The sequence below is a fragment of the Pseudorca crassidens genome, chromosome 6, assembly GCF_039906515.1.
Source record: "Pseudorca crassidens isolate mPseCra1 chromosome 6, mPseCra1.hap1, whole genome shotgun sequence".
Lineage (NCBI taxonomy): Eukaryota > Metazoa > Chordata > Mammalia > Artiodactyla > Delphinidae > Pseudorca > Pseudorca crassidens.
The window spans coordinates 38413271-38429603 of record NC_090301.1 but is presented as its reverse complement, the minus strand read 5'-3'; the positions used below and the strand labels follow the sequence as shown (position 1 = coordinate 38429603).

The following is a 16333-nucleotide window of genomic DNA, read 5'->3' as shown; positions in this document are numbered from 1 at the left end:
GTGGGCTCTCTCTAGTTGCATCGTGCTGGGGCTACTCTTCCTTGCGGTGCGCGGGCTTCTCATTGCAGTGGCCTCCCTTGTTGTGGAGCGCGGGCTCTAGGCTTGCAGGCTTTAGTAGTTGTGGCACGTGGGATCTAGAGCGCAGGCTCAGTAGTTGTGGCGCACAGGCCCAGTTGCTCCGCGGCATGTGAGATCTTCCTGGACCAGGGCTCGAACCCATGTCCCCTGCATCAGCAGGCAGATTCTTAACCACTGCATCATCAGGGAAGGCCCTATTTTTTATTTTTTGATAATAGCCATCCTAGTAAGTGTGAAAGTGGTACCTCATTTTGGTTTTGATTTGCATTTCCTTAATGGCTAATAATGTTTAGCATCTTATTATGTGTTTATTGGCCATTTGTATATCTTCTTTGGAGAGCTGTCTACTCAGATCCTTTACCAATTTTTAAAGTGGGTTATTTAATGTCTTTTAATTGTTGAGTTGTAAGAGTTCTTTTTATATTTTGGATGGTAGACCCTTATCAGATATATGACTTGCAGATATTTTTCTCCCATTCTGTGGGTTCTTTTTAAATTTTTTGATTTTTATAAAGTCCAGTTTATCAATTTATTCTTTGGTTGCCTTGCTTTAAGTGTCACATCTGAGAAACTGTTGCCTGATCCAAGGTCACAAAGATTTACACCTTTTTGTTTTGTTTTGTTTTTATATTGGAGTATAGTTGATTAACAATGTTGTGTTAGTTTCAGGTGTACAGCAAAGTGATTGAGTTATACATGTACCTATTCTTTTTCAAATTCTTTTTCCATTTAGGTTATTACAGAATATTGAGCAGTTTCCTGTGCTATACCGTAGGTCCTTGTTGGTTATCTATTTTAAATATAACAGTGTGTACATGTCAGTCCCAAACTCCCAATCCATCCCCTCCCCCACCCTTCCCCCATAACCATAAGATCATTCTCTAAGTCTGTTTCTGTTTTGTAAATAAGTTCATTTGTATCTTTTTTTTTTTTTTACATTCCACATATAAGCAGTATCATGATATTTGTCTTTCTCTGTCTGACTTACTTCACTTAGTATAATAATCTCCAGGTCCATCCATGTTGCTGAAAATGGCATTATTTCATTCTTTTCAATGGCTGAGTAATATTCCATTATATTTATGTACCACATCTTCTTTATCCACTCCTCTGTCGATGGACATTTAGGTTGCTTCCATGTCTTGGCTCTTGTAGACAGCGCTGCAATGAACATTGGGGTGCATGTATCCTGTCAAACCATGTTTTTTTCTGGATATGTGCCCAGGAGTGGGATTGCTAGATCATATAGTAGTTCTAATTTTAGTTTTTTAAGGAACCTCCATATTGTTCTCCACAGTGGCTGCACCAATTTACATTTCCACCAGCAGTGTAGGAGGGTTCCCTTTTCTCCACACCCTCTTCAGCATTTATTGTTTGTAGACTTTTTGATAATGGCCATTCTGACTGGTATGAGGAGATATTTCATTGTAGTTTTGAGTTGCATTTCTCTAATAATTAACAGTGTTGAGCATCTTTTCGTGTACCTCTTGGCGATCTGTATGTCTTCTTTGGAGAAATGTCTATTTAGGTCTTCTGCCCATTTTTTGATTGGGTCGTTTTTTTGGTAGTGAGCCACATGAGCTGTTTGTATGTTTTGAAGACTAATCCCTTGTCGGTTGCATTGTTTACAAATATTTTCTCCCATTCTGTGGGTTGTCTTCATTTTGTTTATGGTTTCTTTTGCTGTTCAAAAGCTTTTGAGTTTAATTTGGTCCCATTTGTTTATTTTTGTTTTTATTTTCATTACTCTAGGAGGTGGGTCAAAAAAGATCTTGCTGTGGTTTATGTCAAAGAGTGTTTTTCCTATGTTTTCCTCTAAGAGTTTTATAGTGTCCAGTATTACATTTAGGTCTTTAATCCTTTTTGAGTTTATTTTTCTGTATGGTGTTAGGGAGTGTTCTGATTTCATTCTTTTACATGTAGCTATACAGTTTTCCCAGCGCCACTTATTGAAGAGGCTGTGTTTCCTCCATTGTATAGTCTTGCCTCCTTTATTGTAGATTAATTGATGATAGGTGTGTGGTTTATTTCTGGGCTTTCTATCCTATTCCATTGAATTATATTTCTGTTTTTGTGCCAGTATGATACTGTTTTGATTATCTAGCTTTGTAGTATGGTTTGAAATCAGGGAGCCTGATTCCTCCAGCTTCATTTTTCTTTCTCAAGAGTTCTTTGGCTATTCAGGGTCTTTTGTGTCTCCATACAGATTTTAAGATTTTTTGTTCTAGTTCTGTGAAAAATGCCATTGGTAATTTGGTAGGGATTTCATCGAATCTGTAGATTGTCTTGGGTAGTATAGTCATTTTGACAATGTTGATTCTTCCAATCCAAGAACATGGTATATCTTTCCATCTGTGTCATCTTTGATTTCTTTCATCAGCATCTTACAGTTTTCAGAATAATGGTCTTTTGCCTCCTTAGGTAAGTTTATTCCTAGGTGTTTTATTCTTTTAATACGATGGTAATTGGGATTGTTTCCTTAATTTCTCCTTCTGATCTCTCATTGTAGTGTATAGAAATGCAACAGATTTCTGTGTATTAATTTTGCATCCTGAAACTTGACTGAATTCATTGATGAGCTCTAGTAGTTTTCTGGTAGCATCTTTAGGATTTTCTATGTATAGTATCATGTCACCTGCAAACAGTGACAGTTTTACTTCTTCTTTTCCAGTTTGGATTCCTTTATTTCTTTTTCTTCTCTGATTGCCATGACTAGGACTTCCAAAACTGTGTTGAATGAAAGTGATGAGAGTGGACATCCTTGTCTTGTTCCTGATCTTAGGGGAGGTGCTTTCAGCTATTCACAGTTGAGTATGACGTTAGCTGTAGGTTTGTCATATACAGCCTTTATTATGTTGAGGTAGGTTCTCTCTATGCCCACTTTCTGTAGAGTTTTTATCATAAATGGGTGTTGAATTTTGTCAAAAGCTTTTTCTGCATCTATTGAGAGGATCATATGGTTTTTATTCTTCAATTTGTTGATGTGGTGTATCACACTGATTAATTTGTAGATTCTGAAAAATCCTTGCATTCCTGGGATAAATTCCACTTGATCGTAGTGTATGATCCTTTTAATGGATTGTTGGATTTGGTTTGCTAGTATTTTGTTGAGGATTTTTGCATCTGTGTTCATCAATGATATTGGCCTGTAATTTTCCTTTTTTGTGGTATCTTTGTCTGGTTTTGGTATCAGGGTGATGGTGGCCTCATAGAATGAGTTTGGGAGTGTTCCCTCCTCTGCAGTGTTTTGGAATAGTTTCAGAAGGATGAGTGTTAACACTTCTCTAAACGTTTGAAAGAAGTCGCCTGTGAAGCCATCTGGTCCTGGACTTCTGTTTGTTGGGAGTTTATAAAGCACAGTTTTAATTTCAGTGCTTGTGGTTGGCCTGTTCATATTTTCTATATCTTTCTGGTTCAGTCTTGGGAGATTATATTTTTCTAAGAACTTGTCCATTTTTTCTAGGTTTTCTATTTTATTGGCATATAGTTGCTTGTAGCAGTCTCTTATGATCCTTTGTATTTCTGTGGTGATTGTTGTAACTTCTCCTTTTTCATATCTAATTTTACTGATTTGAGCCCTCTCCCTCTTTTTCTCGATGAGTCTGGCTAAAGGTTTATCAATTTTGTTTATCTTCTCAAAGAACCAGCTTTTAGTTTCATTGATCTTTTCTGTTGTTTTCTTTGTCTCTATTTCATTTCTTTCCTCTCTGATCTTTATAATTTTTTCCTTCTACTAACTTTGGGTTTTGTTTGTTCTTCTTTCTCTAGTTGCTTTAGGTGTAAGGTTAGGTTGTTTATATGTGATTTTTCTTGTTTCCTAAGGTAAGATTTTATTGCTAGAAACTTCCCTGTTAGAACTGCTTTTGCAGATTTTGGATCATTGTGGTTTGGTTTTCATTTGTCTGTTAGTATTGTTTTATTTCCTCTTTGATTTCTTCAGTGATCCATCGGTTGTTTAGTAACATATTGTTTAGCCTCCACATGTTTGTGTTTTTTACAGTTTTTTCTTGTAGTTGATTTCTAATCTCATAGCATTGTGGTTGGAAAAAATGCTTGATATGATTTCAGTTTCCTTAAAGTTACTAAGACTTGCTTTGTGATCAGTCCTGGAGAATGTTCCATGTGCACTTCAGAAGAATGTGTACTCTGCTGCTTTTGAATGAAATGCTCTATAAATATCAGTTAAGTCCATCTGGTCTAATGTGTCATTTAAGGCCTTTGTTTCCTTATTGATTTTCTGTCTGGATGATCTCTTCTTGGATGAAAGTGGGGTGTTAAAGTCCCCCACTATTATTGTATTACTGTCAATTTCTCTTTTTATGGCTGTTAGTATTTGCCTTATATATTGGAGTGCTCCTATATTGGGTACATATATGTTTTCAATTGTTATAGCTTCTTCTTAGATCGATCTCTTGATCATTATGTAGTGTCCTTCTTTATCTCTTGTAACAGTCTTTATTTTAAAGTCTATTTTGTCTGATATGAGTATGGCTACCCCAGCTTTCTTTTGATTTCTATTTGCATGGAATATCTTTTTCCATCCTCTCACTTTCAGTCTGTATGTGTCCCTAGATCTGAGGTGGGTCTCTTATAGACAACATATATACGGATCTTGGTTTTGTATCCATTCAGCCATTCCGTGTCTTTTGGTTGGAGCATTTAATCCATTTACATTTAAGGTAATTATCAATATGTGTGTTCCTCTTGCCATTTTCGTAATTGTTTTGGATTTTGGTTTTTTTGTGGGTTTTTTTGGCTGCACCCCTTGTTTTGTGAAATCTTAGTACCCTGACCAGGGATTGAACTTGGGACATGGCAGTGAAAGTGCCAAGTCCTAACCACTGGACCACCAGGGAATTCTCTGGATTTGTTTTTGTAGGTCTTTCTTCTTTCCTTCCTCTTTTGTTCTCTTATTTTGTGATTTGATGACTAACTTTAATGTTGTGTTTCGATTCCTTTTTCTTTTTTGTGTGTATCTATTGCAGATTTTCGGCTTATGGTTCCCATGAGCTTTTGATATAGCAGCCTGTATATAAAGAAGATTGCTTTAAGTTACTAGTCTTTTAATTTCAAATGCAATTCCAATATCCTGCATTTGTGCTCTCCTCTTCTCACAGTTACTGGTTTTGATATCATATTTGTGTGCAGATGATTTCCTACATTAACTGTATGTTTGCCTTTACTGGTGAGCTTTCCATTCATAATTTTCTTGTTTCTAGTTGTGGCCTTTTCTTTTCCACCTAGAGAAGTTCCTTTAGCGTTTGTTGCAAAGCTGGTCTGGTGGTGCTGAATTCTCTTGGCTTTTGCTTGTCTATAAAGCTTTTGATTTCTCCTTCAAATCTGAATGAGAGCCTTGCTGGGTAGAGTATTCCTGGTTTTAGGTTCTTTCCTTTCATCACTTTAAATATATCTTGCCACTGCCTCTGGCCTGCAGAGTTTCTGCTGAGAAATCACTTGATAACCTTACGGGAATTCCTTTGTATTTTATTTGTTGCTTTTCCCTTGTTGCTTTTAATATCTTTTCTTTGTCTTTAATTTTTGTCAGTTTGATTACTGTGTGTCCTGGCATATTCCTCCTTGGGTTCATCCTACCTGGGAGTCTCTTTGCTTCCTGGACTTGGGTTACTGTTTCCTTTTCCATGTTAGGGAAGTTTTCAGCTGTTATCTCTTCAAATATTTTCAAAGGTCCTTTCTCTCTCTGTTCTCATTCTGGGAGGCCTATAATGTGAATGTTGGTGCATTTAATGTTGTCCCAGAAGTCTCTTAGACTGTCTTCATTTCTTTTCATTCTTTTTTCTTTATTCTGCTCCATGGCAGTGATTTCCACCATTCTGTCTTCCAGCTCATTTATCCATTCTTCTGCCTCAGTTATTCTGCTATTGATTCCTTCTAGTGTATTTTTCGTTTCAGTTATTGTATTGTACATCTCTGTTTGGTCTTTAGTTCTTCTATGTCTTTTTTAAACATTTCTTGTATCTTCTCAGTCTGTGCCTCCATTCTTTTCCTGAGATCTTGGAACATCTTCGATATCATTACTCTGAATTCTTTTTCCGGTAGATGGCCTATCTCCACTTCACTTAGTTGTTCTTCTGGTGTTTTATCTTGTTCTTTCATCTGGGACGTATTCCTTTGCCGTCTCATTTTGTCTAACTTTCTGTGATTGCGGTTTCCATTCCACAAGCTGCAGGATTGTAGTTCTTCTTGCTTCTGCTGTCTGCCCTCTGGTGGATGAGGCTGTCTAAGAGGCTTATGCAGGCTTCCTGCCCACTGGTGGGTAGAGCTGGTTCTTGTCCCTCTGGGCAGGGCCATGCTCAGGAAGACTTTAAGCAGCCTGTCTGCTGATGGATGGGACTGTATTCCCGCCCTGTTCGTTGTTTGGCCTGAGGCGTCCCAGCACTGGAGCCTACAGGCTGTTGGGTGGGGCTAGGTCATTGGGAGGAAATGGCAGCCTCCCTCCAGGAGTGCTCATGCTAATGATTACTCCCCACAACTACTGCTGCCAGTGTCTTTGTACCTGCAGTGAGCCACAGCTCCTCCCCTGCCTCTCCAGGAGACCCTCCAATACTAGCAGGTAGGTCTGGCCCAGTCTCTTATGAGGTCACTGCTTTTTTTCCCTGGGTCCTGGTGCACATGAGACCTTGTCTGTGCCCTCCAAGAGTGGAGTTTCTGTTTCCCCAGTCCTGTGGAATTCCTGCGATCAAACCCCGCTGGCCTTCAAAACCAGATTCTCTGGGGGCTCCTCCTCCTCTTACCAGGCCCGCATGCTGGGAAGGCTGACATGGGGCTCTGGACTTTCAGTCCTGTGGGAGAACTTTTCAGGTATAATTACTTTGTAGTTTGTGGGTCGGCCACCCAGTGGGTATGGGATTTGATTTTATTGCAGTTGTGCCCCTCCTACCATCTTGTTGTGGCTTCCTCTTTGTCTTTGGATGTAGGGTATCTCTTTAGGTAGGTTCTAGTGTTTTATTGTCTATGGTTGTTCAGCAGTTAGTTGTGATTTTGGTGTTTTTGTATGAAGGAGTGAGCTCATGTCCTTCTACTCCCCCATCTTGCAACTATCATCCTGAACCCATTTTTTATTCTAAAAATTTTATAGTTTTACAGACTACATTTTGATCTTTGATCTATCTTGTGTTAAATTTTATATATGGTATGAGGTAGAGGTTTAACTTCATTATTTTGCCTGTGGATATCCAGTTATCCCAGGACGATTTGTTGGAAGACTGTTCTTTCTATTGAATGATCTTGGCTCCCTTGTCAAAATCTAGTTAACCATAGATGCATGGGCTTATTTCTGGACTCTCAATTCCATTGCATTGATATATATGACCGCACATATGCCAGTACCACATGGTCTTGATTACTGTAGCTTTGTAATAAGTTTTAAAACTGAGATGTGTGAGTCCTCCAACTTTATTTTTTTGAGATTGTTCTGGCTATTCTGGATCCTTGCATTTCTATATGAATTTCAGGATCAGATTTCCCATTTCTGGAAAAAAAGAGGAGCTGGAATTTTGATAGGGTTTGTATTGATCCTGTAGATCAATTTGGAGAGTATTGTGATCTTAGCAATAGAGTATATATTTTCTCTATATATGATTGTGCCATTTGCAAATGGAGATAGTTTTATTTTTTCCTTTCCAATTTGTTGCCATTTGTTTCTTTTTCTTGTGTAATTGCTTTGGCTAGAACCTCCAGCCATGAGAGGTTGAATAGAAGTGATGAGAGCAGACATCCTTGTTTTGTTCCTGAGTTTAGAGGGTTAGCTTTCAGTTTGGCACCATTAAGTATGATGTTAGCTGTGTGCTTTTCCTAAATGCCCATGATCAGGATGAGGAAATTCCCTTCTATTCCTAGTTTGTTGGGAATTTTTATCATGAAAATATGTTGAACTTGTTCAGTTGCTTTTTCTATATCTGTTGGAATAATCTTGTGGATTTTGTCCTTTATTCTATTACTAAGGTGTATTACATTGATTGATTTCAAATGTTGAACCAAGTTTTCCTTTGGGGGATAAATTTCACATGATCATGGTGTATAAACCTTTTCATATGTTGTTTGATTTGGCTTGCTATTATTTTGCTGAGGATTTAAAAACTATATTAATAAGGGTTATCCCATAGTTTTTTTGGGTTTTTTTCTTGTGACGTCTTTGGTTTTGGTATCAGGGTATTCAATAATATTGGCCTCTTAAAATGATTTGATAGTGTTCCCTCTCCTTCTATTTTGAGAAGACTTTGTGAGGGATTGGTGTTAATTCTTTCAGTGTTTCGTAGAATTCAACAGTGAAACCGTCTGGTTCTAGGTTTTTCTTTGTGGGGAGTGTTTTGTTTTTAATTATTATTATTATTGATCCAGTCTCTTTATTTGTTATAGTTCAATTCATATTTCTACGTGTTTTTTTTTTTTTGAGTTTCAGTCATTTGGGTCTTTCTAGGAATTCGTCCATTTCATCTAGGCTATGTAATTTATTGGCATGCAGTTGTTCATAGTAGCCCCTTTTTTATTTCTGGAATTTCAATATAATGTCTCTTCTTTCATTTCTAATTTTAGCAATTTGTGTATTCTTTATTTTTTTTTCTTGGTTAATACCACAGTGGTTTGTCAGTTTTGTTGATCTTGTCAAAGAACTAACTTCTGGTTTTACTGATTTTCTCTATTGTTTTTCTAGCCTGTTTTATTTCTGCTATAATCCTTATTATTTTCTTCCTTTTGCTTGCTTTGAGTTTGCTTTTCTTTTTCTAGGTTCTTTTTTTTTTTTTTTTTTTTTTTTTGCGGTACACGGGCCTCTCACTGTTGTGGCCTCTCCCGTTGCGGAGCACAGGCTCCAGACGCGTAGGCTCAGCGGCCATGGCTCAAGGGCCCAGCCGCTCCGCGGCATGTGGGATTTTCCCGGACCAGGGCATGAACCCATGTCCCTTGCATCGGCAGGCAGACTCTCAACCACTGCGCCACCAGGGAAGCCCCTTTTTCTAGGTTCTTAAGATGGATGCTTAGGTTATTGATATGAGATATTTCTCTTTTTTTAAATATAAGTTTATACAGCTACAGATTTCCCTCTAAGCACCACCTTAGCTGCATACCATACATTTTGTTTATCATGTTATATGTTCATTTTCATTCATCTCGAAATATTCTTTAATTTCCTTTGTAATTTCCTCTTTGACCCATTGGTTATTTAGAAATATGTTGTTGAATTTCCCCATATATGTGAATTTTCCAAATTTCCTTCTTTTATTCATTTAATTTTATTTCATTGTTGCTGGAGAACATACTTTATATAATTTCAGTCCTTTCAAATTTATTGAGAGTTGTTTTATGGTTTAACATGTGGTATACCCTAGAGCATGCTTCATGTGCACTTGAGAAAAATGTGTATTCTATTATTGTTTGGAGGAGTGTTCTAAAGATGTCTGTTAGGTCCAGTTGCTTTATAGTGTTGTTCAAGTCATCAGTTGTTTCTTCATTGATCATCTAACTGTTCCACCTATTATTGAAAGAGGGATATTAAGTCTTTGACTGTGTGTTGAATTGTTGTTTCTCCCTTCAATTCTGTCAGTTTTTGCTGTATTGTTTTTGCTTCATTGGGGTTGTGTTGTTAGATGCAAATGCATTTATAAATGTTATCTTCTTAATGGGTTGATCCTTTTTTCAGTATATACTGTCCTTCTTTATCTCACAGATTTTTGTCTTAATATCTACTTTGTCTCATGTTAGTGTAGCCACTCCAGCTCTTTTCAGATTACTGTTTACATCATATATCTTTTTCCATCCTTTTATTTTCAACCCATTTGTGTCTTTGGATCTAAAGTGTGTCTCTTATAAACAGCATACAGTTGAGTCTTTAAAAAAATTTATTCTGCCTGTCTCTGCTTCTTAGTTGGAGTGTTTAATCCATTAATATTTAACATAATTACCCATAAGGTAGGATTTACATCTGCTACTTTACTATTTTTTTGTATGTTTTATGTGATATTTGTTCCTCTGTTTCTCCAGTACTGCCTTCCTTTGTGTTAAGTAGATATTTCTGGTGCACCATTTTAATTCCCTTAACCTTTCTTTTACTATATATTTTTGATTTATACATAACAGAGTTACAAACAAAAACTACATATTTATATGTCTTCTACATGTACCTATGTTGCTACATTTTCTGGTACCCTTTATTTCTTTATGTGGATTCCAGTTATTATCTAATCCCCTTTTATTTCAGCCTGAAGAGCTCCCTTTAGCATTTCTTACAGGGCATTTTTTTTTAACCTCACAGTCTAGACCCCACCAAAGGGTGGACACTGGTAAATTATCCCACACAATTTAAATTGGGATTAAAGAGAATTGACATCTTAGCAATATTGTATCTTCCTAATACAGGGACACAGTAAGTCTCACCATTTTATTTAGGCTTTTGATTTATCTTGTCAGCATACTGTAATTTTCAGCATGTCAAATATTGGACATTTTTTTTTCTTAGATTTGTACCTAAGAATTTCATGGATTTTGGTACTGTTATAAATGGAACTTTTAAGAAATATCAGTTTCCAATTGTTTGTTGCTAATATATAGAAATACAATTGATTTGACCTTGTATCCTTCAACCCTACTAAACTCACTTATTCTAGGATTTCTTTTGTAGATTCTTTGGGATTTCCTATGTAGACTATCATGTCTGTTGTAAGTAGAGACAGTTTTACTTCTCCCTTTCCAATTTCTATGCTTTTTATTACTTTTTCTTACCTTGTTGCACCAGCTAAGGCCTCCCGTATGATACTGAATAGGAATGGCAAAAGCAGATATCCTTGCCTTTTTCCCAGTCTTAGGGGAAAACATTCAGTCTTCCACCAATACTGATACTAGTTGTAGGTTTTTACAGACATAATTTATCACATAGAGATGGTTCCCTTTCATTTCTAGGTTACTGGGTTTTTATCATAAATTAATTTGAATTTTGTGAAATGCTTTTTCTGTGTGTGTCTATTGAGATGGTCATATGGTTTTTCTTGTATAGCCTATTGATGTGGTGAATTATAGTAATTAATTTTGAATGTTGAACAAGCCTTGTATTACTGGAATAAACTACACTTAGTCCTGATTTGTTATCCTTTTATATATTGCTGGATTCATTTTGCTAATATTTTTTGGAGTATTTTTGCATCTATATTTATATGCTTGAGTTAATATATAAATAAGTACCAAGTACCAGAAGGACTTTCACTTCTAGTAAATGTACACTATGCAATTTGTAATAACTCTCCGGCTAAAGACAACTAAAAAGCAGTGAAACATATTCATAAGATGCCATTTATTTTACAGTTAAAAATGTCATTTTAAAAACAATATAATATTTTTGGATCTGGCATAGAATTCTTTTCTCTTTTTTCGTCTAAAGGTAGACATAAATGCATTAACCTGCAACCTGCAGACTCTAGAGGAAAAGAATAAGCAACTGGCAGATCAAATTGCTTCCCTAGAACTTGAGCAAGCAACTTCTGATTACCATTGGGGGTATTAAAAGTCAGTCTAAAGTAGCAATTAATGACTGTGAGTTTTAAAAAACAATCAGAAATCAGGAGATGGGTTTCCTTCTTTTTTTTTTTTTTTGATAATTATCACAAGTCTGAATAATGCAGGCTAAATATGTCAGAGAGCCCTATGGTATTCAGACAATAGAGGATTTAGGAAAACAAGAGTTTAAGACAGCCTTTAAATGTCTGCCTACACAGAGGATCTATAATGCTGAAAAGCACCAATATTTCTAACGTTTTAAAATATTTTCTTTTCCATAAATTGTGAGGAACAAACTTGTATTTTTTTTCTCTTTCTGACAGTTCCATCCATTAGGAAATCAATAGTAAGTTGGATTCCTAAAAGCTATTTGACAAGGTCAATCCATTACAAATAAATGGTAGGATTCTTAAAACATCTCCAGGTGAAGGAGATTTAAAGAGATGATTGTTATGTTAAACAGCTAATAAGTTTCCCATGTGCTTCTGAATACTTGAGAAAGAATTAGCCATTGCTTCTATAACATGCAAATCATCTTTCAAAATTCCAAAGAAGGCGCTGATGTGAAGTCTGCCTTAATCGGAACTAAATTCTTTCAAACTCTGTCATAAGCTGCTCATTACTTCAACTATAAAAAATTACAGAGACTAAATCTAAATCCTGGGACTTCCCTGGTGGTGCAGTGGTTAAGAATCTGCCTGCCAATGCAGGAGACACGGGTTTGAGCCCTGGTCCAGGAAGATCCCACATGCCACAGAGCAACTAAAGCCCGTGCGCCACAACTACTGAGCCTGCGTTCTAGAGCCCGCGAGCCACAACTACTGAAGCCCACGTGCCTAGAGCCTGTGCTCTGCAACAAAGAGAAGCCACTGCAGTGAGAAGCTCATGCACCCCGATGAAGAGTAGCCCCCGCTCACTGCAACTAGAGAAAGCCCGTGTGTAGCAACGAAGACCCCATACAGCCAAAAATAAATAAATAAAAATTAAAAATATATGTATAAATACTCTTACATTTTCGTGGCTTTAGAGCCAGACTATCTATGTTTCAATTTTGGCTGTGACCTTGGGTGTGATCCTTAACCTCTCGGAGCCTGAGTTTCTTAATCTGTCAAAATGGGGATAATCATACTACTATTAGGAGGTTGTTGAGGTTAAGTAAGTTAATACATGTAAAGCACATAGAGCATTGCTAACATTTATTGAATTCCTAGTATCTCAACTGTCTGTCTCAGAAGAAAGCTTATAAGTTCCTATCAGAGCAGCAAGGTGCATTAGCTCTAATTCCTGGTACTGTCTCAAACAATGCCTCCCTCCACCAAGATTAAAGATTCATCCATGTCCTTTCCTGTTGGCCAGGCCTCAGCTGGGCTTATCCACCCACCTGGTTTGGGTCTCTCTGGAAGACCATATCTCAGTCTGCATGATTCTTTCATGTCTCTACTGCCAGTGAGCAGGACTGTGTCCTTATCCTATTAGTGACTTTGACGGGTCTTGCAAGTGATTTGCTCAATGTTGATTCTTGCCTGTCCACAGCACCTCTTGATTAAGGTCTCCCAGTGATATCCCATACCTCAATTCCAGCTTATATGTCTATGCATAGAACCTTCTCTGACCAAGCCTGCCTGGAAGTGCTTCACTTGGCTGTATGAGTCTTGAGAGGTTAAGAACTTTTTTTTTTCTTTTTTCAATCCGAGCAACGTTATTAAACCTATTGCCATTCAATGCCGGCAGTATATTTTTGTTCTTTGAGAATTAACACTTGAAATTCTCAATAAAAACTACCCTCCAGTATAACCTCTTACTGATTTTTAGAGATATACATATGAGTGTGTTGTGTATGCCACACCACAGATTTAAATTCAGACCTGGTTACAATACTTGGCTCCATTTACTGTGTGACCTGGGCAAGTTCTTAACCTCTATGGCCTTCAGCGCCAAGGGGATCTCCCCTAACTGTGGGGTTCTACTGTGCATACCCATATCAAAATAGTTACTGCATTTCTAACTACTAAGTTAGAAATTGACCTGCTTATGTATCTGCCTTCACTCTCTTCTAATGCAAGAAGAGTAGTTACTCATCTGTATACTCTCTTGCCTACCATAGCGCCTAATACATAATAGGTGTTTAAGAAATGTTGATTCGGTAGAGCACAAAGAGGGTCATGTCTGTCTTACCAGGCTGTGAGGATTAAATGTCATACTGTGAGTAAAGTGCCCCTCACAGGGCCAGCATATACAGTATACTTGTATAAATATCATTTCTTCTTTTTCTCACACTTCCTAATTTTAGGTTTATGTTTGCCATTTCAGACTTTAATGACTGTGTAATTTTTAAAATTTTTTATTGAAATATAGTTGATTTACAATGTTGTGTTAATGTTTGCTGTACAGCAAAGTGATTCGGTTATACTTTTATATTTTTAAATATTCTTTTCCACTGTGGTGTATCACAGGATATTGAATATAGTTCCCTGTGCTATACAGTAGGACCTTGTTGTTTATATATTCTATATATAATAGTTTGCATCTGCTAACCCCAAACTCCCACTCCCTCCCTCCCCCATTCTCCCCTCCCCCTTGGCAACCACAAGTCTGTTTGCTATGAATGATGGTGTAATTTAAGTCCGTTACCACAGGCAGTCATGCAGGGAAATGCAATGAGAAAAGATCCAAATGTGAAAAAGTTATTATTCCTGGATTCAAGTTAAATGACTATTTGCCCCACTTCTCATTTGTATTTTAAACACACATTTTCAAATGGTAGCACCAGACAGAAGTAGAATTAGTTGCATACACAACTAGGATTATAATGACTTGAAATTAAACAATGTATTAAATGTAGTATTTCTCAAAACTAGGGTGGCATTCAGTCAGTGTATACTTGTGAGGGTGACAGAGTTGGTTCCATTTGCGGGGGCCTATGTCATACTGGTTGTTAAACATTTTGAATAAAATTCCTACTTAACAATCTACTTATAAAACAGCTTTACCAAGATGCTACTATCTCTTGGTTTTATGTATCCTTCTAACAGCTTCTGCTAACTTTTAGAGCTTACCCAGATGTTTAAAATTATTTTAGAAATCACTTTGTGGCTTACTGTTGATCCTTATCAACCTACCTTTCATATCTTAAGATAATTCTTTCTGTGTTAGCTTCCTGCTTTTCCAAGGAGTGATGTTTTTGTGCTTGAGTTAAAATGTATATTCTAACCATTAGCATTTTTCTTTGTATGCTGTTTCTCAGGTGATACTCCAGTTTCTGTTTTGCTCTGTATATTAATAATCTTTATAGTATATTGCCAAGATTATTTAAGCAAAGGTTACATTGAGTTCTGCATTCCACAACTCAGAATCTGAGATATTCACTCATTTAAGTGGTCTCCCTCTAATTTCTGGTGTTCCATCAATTTTCTTAAGTACAGGGCCTATTTAAATAATCTGAAAACAGTAATTTAAGTTACTGCCTTACCATCTACTTTCCTTTAGCAACTGGAACAATTTATTTTTGTTTGTCATAAATTTAAATAAGTGACTTTGTGTCAAACAGTATCACATTTGATTTTTCTTAGTTTTCATTTATCAGTGCATTAGTGTTTTCTTTGGTGGCAAAAATGGGAAATTATTTTAAAAGTGTATTTGAAAGAGTAATAGAATTCTTTATGCCTTTGCCTAAAAGAGGGAATTTTATTGAGGAAAAAAGTGCCATTATTTGAAAAAATTTTGGACACATTTTATAAGAGACCCAGACTGTCCAAGTTATTTAAAAAAATAAAAAGCCTTCCACATTCCAAGAAGGCAAGCAAAGTTATTTTTGAGTGTTTTTATTTGTAATAGCTAGCATATTTTTGGTTAAATCTGGCTCTTGACTTTTTGTAAGCTATACCTACATTTTGCAACACATTGGGCACTTTGATTTATAGGACTTGGAACTGAATTTTAAGTTTCAAATAATTCAGCTTTTATGGTTATGGTGTAGCTTTGTTTTTGTAGCGTTATTGGCCATCCTTGTGATATATTTTCCGCTGAAGGCTTGATCAAAACATAATCCCAAATGTTGCATTCATGGGATGATTTTACATCATAGTTTCCAAAATGAAAGATATTGTGGTAAAGGAGGACTGTATGTCTTCCACAGACAGAAAATTGATGACTAATGTTATGATAATATATTATTACTAGCCTCCTATTTATTGATAGCAGTCTACATTTTCCTTAGGTTATTTTGAAACCAATACTTTATTGGTCTGAATGCTTTAAAAAAATATTTTCCTTTGCTTTAGTGGGAGCAACACACAACGATTAAAAGTGAATGGACCTAGCGTCTGTCATACAGAGTGAAGTAAGTCAGGAAGAGAAAGACAAATACCATATGCTAACACATATATATGGAATCTAAAAAAAAAAAAAAAAAAATGGTACTGAGGAACCTAGTTGCAAGACAGGAATAAAGATGTAGACATAGAGGGACTTCCCTGGTGGCTCAGTGGTTGAGAATCTGCCTGCCAATGCGGGGAACACAGGTTCGAGCTCTGGTCTGGGAAGATCCCACATGCCGCGGAGCAGCTGGGCCCTGTTCTGGAGCCTGCAAGCCACAACTACTGAGGCCGTGTGCCACAGCTGCTGAGGCCTGCGTGCCTGGAGCCTGTGCTCTGCAACGGGAGAGGCCACCACAATGAGAGGCCCGCGCACCGCAAGGAAGAGTGGCCCCCACTCAGCGCAACTAGAGAAAGCCCGCGCGCAGCAGTGAAGAGCC

The 16333-nt window shown here is 37.0% G+C and overlaps 1 protein-coding gene across 1 annotated transcript in view; it reads left to right on the top strand.

Annotated features, from left to right (window-relative positions):
- The window catches only part of CCDC150 (coiled-coil domain containing 150), a 92703-nt gene that overhangs the window by 31978 nt on the left and 44392 nt on the right, over positions 1 to 16333 (top strand). The window contains 1 exon segment of the mRNA XM_067741143.1: positions 11465 to 11580. Within this exon segment, the coding sequence (XP_067597244.1) occupies positions 11465 to 11580 (116 nt within the window).